This window comes from Silene latifolia, chromosome 4 (genome assembly GCF_048544455.1).
Source record: "Silene latifolia isolate original U9 population chromosome 4, ASM4854445v1, whole genome shotgun sequence".
Classification (NCBI taxonomy): Eukaryota; Viridiplantae; Streptophyta; class Magnoliopsida; order Caryophyllales; family Caryophyllaceae; genus Silene; species Silene latifolia.
This window is the reverse complement of record NC_133529.1, coordinates 62,936,473-62,941,515: the sequence shown is the minus strand read 5'-3', so window position 1 is coordinate 62,941,515 and position 5,043 is coordinate 62,936,473. Positions and strand designations below refer to the sequence as shown.

Below are 5,043 nucleotides of genomic sequence, written 5' to 3'. Positions count from 1 at the left end.
TCTATTCCTTTGAGTAAATATAATCATAAACTTTCTAATGAAGTTGTAAAGTTCTTGATAAATTTAATTTTTTATTTGTCCCTGATTTTTCTAGATTTGAAGCAGTTGACCAAGAGTTCCAAATGAGAAGGCAGTCACAACATCAATGTCAACGTCAACTCACAGACACAGAACTTCTTGCTGTTGTAATGAAAAGGGGTAAAGGCGTCGAGTAAGTTGTCAAATCGATAACATATTTGCACAATTAAATTTTGTTGATGCACTTTTATGTTCTAATTATATTCATATACAATTTAGACGAGACTCTTGTGAATACTGAGTAGATGGGAGTGTGTCGAAAAGGAATGCAAACTTTGCAAAATCGGCACTGGGTAATGGATTTGGTAAGTTTTCCTAGACCTTTTATTATTATTATTTATACTGATCTTTTTGTGATATTTAGAACATGATCATTTATATGTAGGTGCTTGATATGTATGGTGTGATGTGCACATATGATAGAACTGATATTCTCTACTTGCCAACAACAGTGCAGGTAGATAATTAAGATTCAGATTCGAAAATGCAGTTTTTCAGATTCGAAAATGCATTTTTATACATTATTATTATTATTTATACATGTTGATTCAGATTCGAAAATGCAGTTTTTTCAGATGTATTAGTCCTCAATATCTAAACAATTTTATAATTTTCGGTTTGCTAAGCCCGCATTAAGTCCTCGAAAAGGAAATATTGTCCGTGCCCTCATCTTAAAATGCACTACAAGCCTGAAAATGGAGCAACTATTGAAAAGGTAAATTTGTTGGGAATCTAGTGGAAAAGTTGTTTTGGAGTTGGGTGGAATGTCATTGTATGACCTTTGCTGCTATGACATTGGTAGGTGTTTTTCACAATTGGCAAAAATGGTAATCATTGGTTAGCTTGTGTGTCGGACCTCAAGAAGCAGGAAAACTATATCTTGGACTCATGCAAGCCAAACTTAGAAAAAGCAGATGATATTGAGGAGTATAATTCTTATGTGGAGGATATTGTATGGACTCTACTTTTTTTGTTATATTTTTGCATTTTTATTATCAGTTAGGATGAAATTATTTTATTACTATTTTTGATAAGTTGTTGTCATTCAAAGGTGTTCCATGTTGCAAATCAGTTTGAGCATCACAAGGGTTACAATCATCTTAGGGGCATCATCTTGTTTACTACTGTTGTTATCAATGTACCTCGGCAACAAAACACGTAAGTTTTCTAAAAAATTCCTTATTTATTAAGCTGGGGTTAGGGGAGTTTCATATATTAGATTTCCACTGTTATAAAGTTTTGTCCTTTAACAGGATGCAGTTTTTCACTCTAATAATCTCATACTGTATGTGTAGTTATGATTGCGGACTATTTGTTATGAAGTTTCTGGAGGGTGCAATACACGATGAGAAATTATGGGAGGACCAAAACTATTTCAAAGCGAGTTTAATAGATTTGATAAGTAAATTTTCATATTTTACGGTTTTTTCACTTTACGTGTCATTGCTTATCGTCAGTTTAATTTGCAGAATATGATTGCTTATCGTCGACAAATTATGTTGAAACTACTCAAGTGGGAGAAAAATACTGCAAAGGTAATTTTTGAATATGTGGAAGTGACAGATACATATATGTAGGTGAGATAGAACACGTTAGTAGGGCACACAATCTTAAATTGCTGGATAGACTTCTTTCAGTGTGTAGATACACACCTTCTGCTGTGTGGATACACTTTTTCGGCTGTGCAGATACATCCCAGCTGCTGCGTGGATACACACCTGCAGCTGTCTGCATACACACCTGCAGCTGTCTGCATACACACCGGCAGCTGTGTGGATACGCATTGTTGGCTGTCTGGATACAATATCAGAATGTGCGGATACACCTCCGCTGTTGGGTTGATACATTCCTACTGTTCTGTGGATACACACCTGCAACAAGTGTGGATACACATCTCTGGCTGTTTGGATACACACCCGCTGGTGTGTGAATACACAGCCTCGGCTTTGTGGATACACATTCCTACTGTTTTGTAGGTACACATGTGCCGGAGATGCTAATTTTATTTTACATATAAAATTATTTTAAACTAACTTAACGTTACTTTTTTCATGTTTTATGGCCAGGTGAGTTTGTAGATTATTTTAACAGATGGGAGTGTGTTTTGTGGATCTGTTGTGCGTACTGAAGTGTAATCGAATTTAATAGTGTTGTGTTCAAACATTCCAGGAACATTTTAGACACAATGGTTTATGTTTCAATCCCTTTTCAATGTATGGCTACTATTAATACTATTCAGTTATTAAATTCCTATTAACACATATTGCGGCTGTTGCGTGGATACACATTACTGGTTGTGTAAATACACATCTATGACTTTTTGGGTACACTGCCTGTGGGGATACAGATTTTTGGCTGTGCAGATACACCACAGCTGCTGTGTGGATACACACCTGTAGCTGTGTGGATACACACCTACATCTGTGTGGATACGCATTGTTGGCTCTCTGGATACACATCCCCCGGCTTTGTGGATACACATGTGCCGGAGATGATAAAATTATTTTAAACTAACTTAACGTTACTTTTTTCATGTTTTGTGTATATACATGGCTACTATTAATAATACCCAGCTAGTAGTTATTAAATTCCTATAACCAATAAAGTAAATTAAATTTGTAATTCATCAAAATTCCTCTGAACAATTTGTGGGTTAAATAATCTTAATTGATGTGGGTCAAACAATTTGTAGCTAAGTATAGCTACCATGACTTTAGTACAGATTTGGTGAGCACAATAGGCAAGGTAGTAATGGCACATATGACAATTATGGTAAGAAGAAACACGACATGCCACATTCAAGTTACGAGAAAAACTACACCAATTCACTATTCCCATTGTTTCATCAATTTTTATGAAATAAAGAACTTAATCTACAATCTGTATTAATATTTTATTTTTAATTATGGTACCACTACTATTTTTCCACCCCTTCCTACATGTAGACTATTCTACATATGTAGAAACAAGAAGATTATGTTTATCGTCCTTCGGCCTAAAACTACTTTGTATGTTTTCTATATCAATCAATATTTCTTACGTGTGTCACAGCTCGACTTTTGAGGGTACACAATAAAAGTTTGTATAATAATAGAGAAGCAAAGTGTTTGAACGGTAAACGTGAGACATTAGACAAAACCAAACCATCGCGAATATAGGGATCCATCATAACTAAGCACAAAGCACGCTAAGGAATTATGGCCCAAGATGCGTTAATTAAACATGACAATGTACCTTGGACTTTACACACTAGAAAGTTTTTAAAAGTCTTTACACACGAGAAAGACCACTATTTAAAGCCAAATACAACATACTTCTTAGATGTCTTTACATACTAGAAACATTTTAGAATACATAATACAACTTAAACTTTTTCTAGCTGAAATCAAACTGGAGTCACTTTTGAGTGGCTCGACTAGGGCAATTCCTACTATCATGATGAGTCATTTCACCGCAAGCACGACATTTCCTCAAAGGCTTGGCATTTTCTTGTACTGCCTTTTCCTTGTTTGAAGTATTCCGTCTTCCTGATCCCTTATTCTTACACTTTTCTGGTGGTAGAACACTAGCTTCAGACGGTATTTTGGAGGCAATAAGCATCTCAATTTCAGCTTTCTTGTTTTTTGACTTCCCACGCTTAACTGAAATCATCAATTTCTCGTTGAAATCGCGAAGAAGTTCAAGCAGCTCATCACCAAGTTCCTCATTATCTTCAACAAGCGAAACTGAAGTAAATACTTCCGACCACAATTCACTTATCTTGCTTTGGTGGTTTTCTATTGACATACAATCGGCTAGGAGGGTTGTCCCAACAACATTAAAAATAGGACGACAGGTTGCATATTTGCTCCATCTGTCTAATAGATACTCCCTAGGTATATCATCAAACCCTCTATCTTTTAACACCCACAGAACATGCTTACAAAGTAACCCAATTCTTTCAAACATCTTACACGAACAAGAAAATTTATTACCACTTAAATCAACTTTGTATACCTTGTCGTTCTCGCGGTCCATTATTGAAATATGCTCATTGTTGTCTTCAGTTGTTCTCGGTGAAAGACCACAAGCAAAACACGCAGCTTGGAGTTCTTCTTGAAATTGATAAAAAACAGTGGTGGTGTAAAATTCAGAAGTTTTCTTTTCTAGAAGGAGAGGTGTTGATAATTTTGGAGAAGAGTTCTTATCATCAGCAGTCACCTTAGCATATTTCCAACGCTGCGCATCCATAGCCGATTGGAAACGCATCCAAAACTCAACAAGAGGGAGGTGCGGGTTTGTGAAATTTCCAAAGAAGCTATTTTCAGATTCTGACCTTGATGTGTTGCGCATAATCCCACCAAGATATATGTCTCTAAAGTAGGCAGGAATCCAACTTGAACGAATGTCAAACATTGACTTCAGCCACTCATGATCAGAAAGCTCATACGAAGAAAGGATCGATTTCCATCTCAATTAGAATTCTTGTGTATCAATCTCTCCATCCCAAACAATAGAATTTATTTCCTTCAAAAATTTTGTGTTTTGGCAAATTGTTGGCCCGACTTTGTCTGGCAACTTTTTCATTATATGCCACATGCATAATCGGTGTTGTGTTTTGTCACCAAACACATCTTTTACAGCTTGATTGATGCCTTTGCATTGGTCAGTTATAATTGTAGTAGGATAGCAATCACCCATAGCCTTCACAAAATTCTCAAACAACCAGGTAAATGATTCTCCATCTTCCTTTCTTAACAAACCACCCGCAAAAGTGACGCATCTTTTATGGTTGTCCACACCAGTGAACGGACAAAACACCATTTTTATATTCATTGAAGTTATAAGTAGCATCAAAAGAGACGGCTTCACCAAAAAGGGCATAGTTTTTAATTGAGATTGGGTCTGCCCAAAAAACCTTACTTAGTCTTTTTTCATCATCCACCTCAAAGTCGAAATAAAATGATGGAGACATAGCCTTCTTTT

The 5,043-nt window shown here is 36.0% G+C and overlaps 1 protein-coding gene across 1 annotated transcript; it reads right to left on the bottom strand.

Moving 5' to 3' along the window:
• Positions 1-3,474: 3,474 nt before the first annotated feature.
• On the bottom strand, positions 3,475-4,473 carry LOC141651580 (protein FAR1-RELATED SEQUENCE 5-like). The gene has a single exon (XM_074459285.1). The coding sequence runs from the start codon at positions 4,471-4,473 to the stop codon at positions 3,475-3,477; it is 999 nt and encodes a 332-aa protein (XP_074315386.1).
• Between the last annotated feature and the right edge of the window lie 570 nt (positions 4,474-5,043).

Excerpts from the sequence above, each read along its gene's own strand:
- LOC141651580 (XM_074459285.1), bottom strand. The coding sequence starts at position 4,473 with ATGTTTGACATTCGTTCAAGTTGGATTCCTGCCTACTTTAGAGACATA.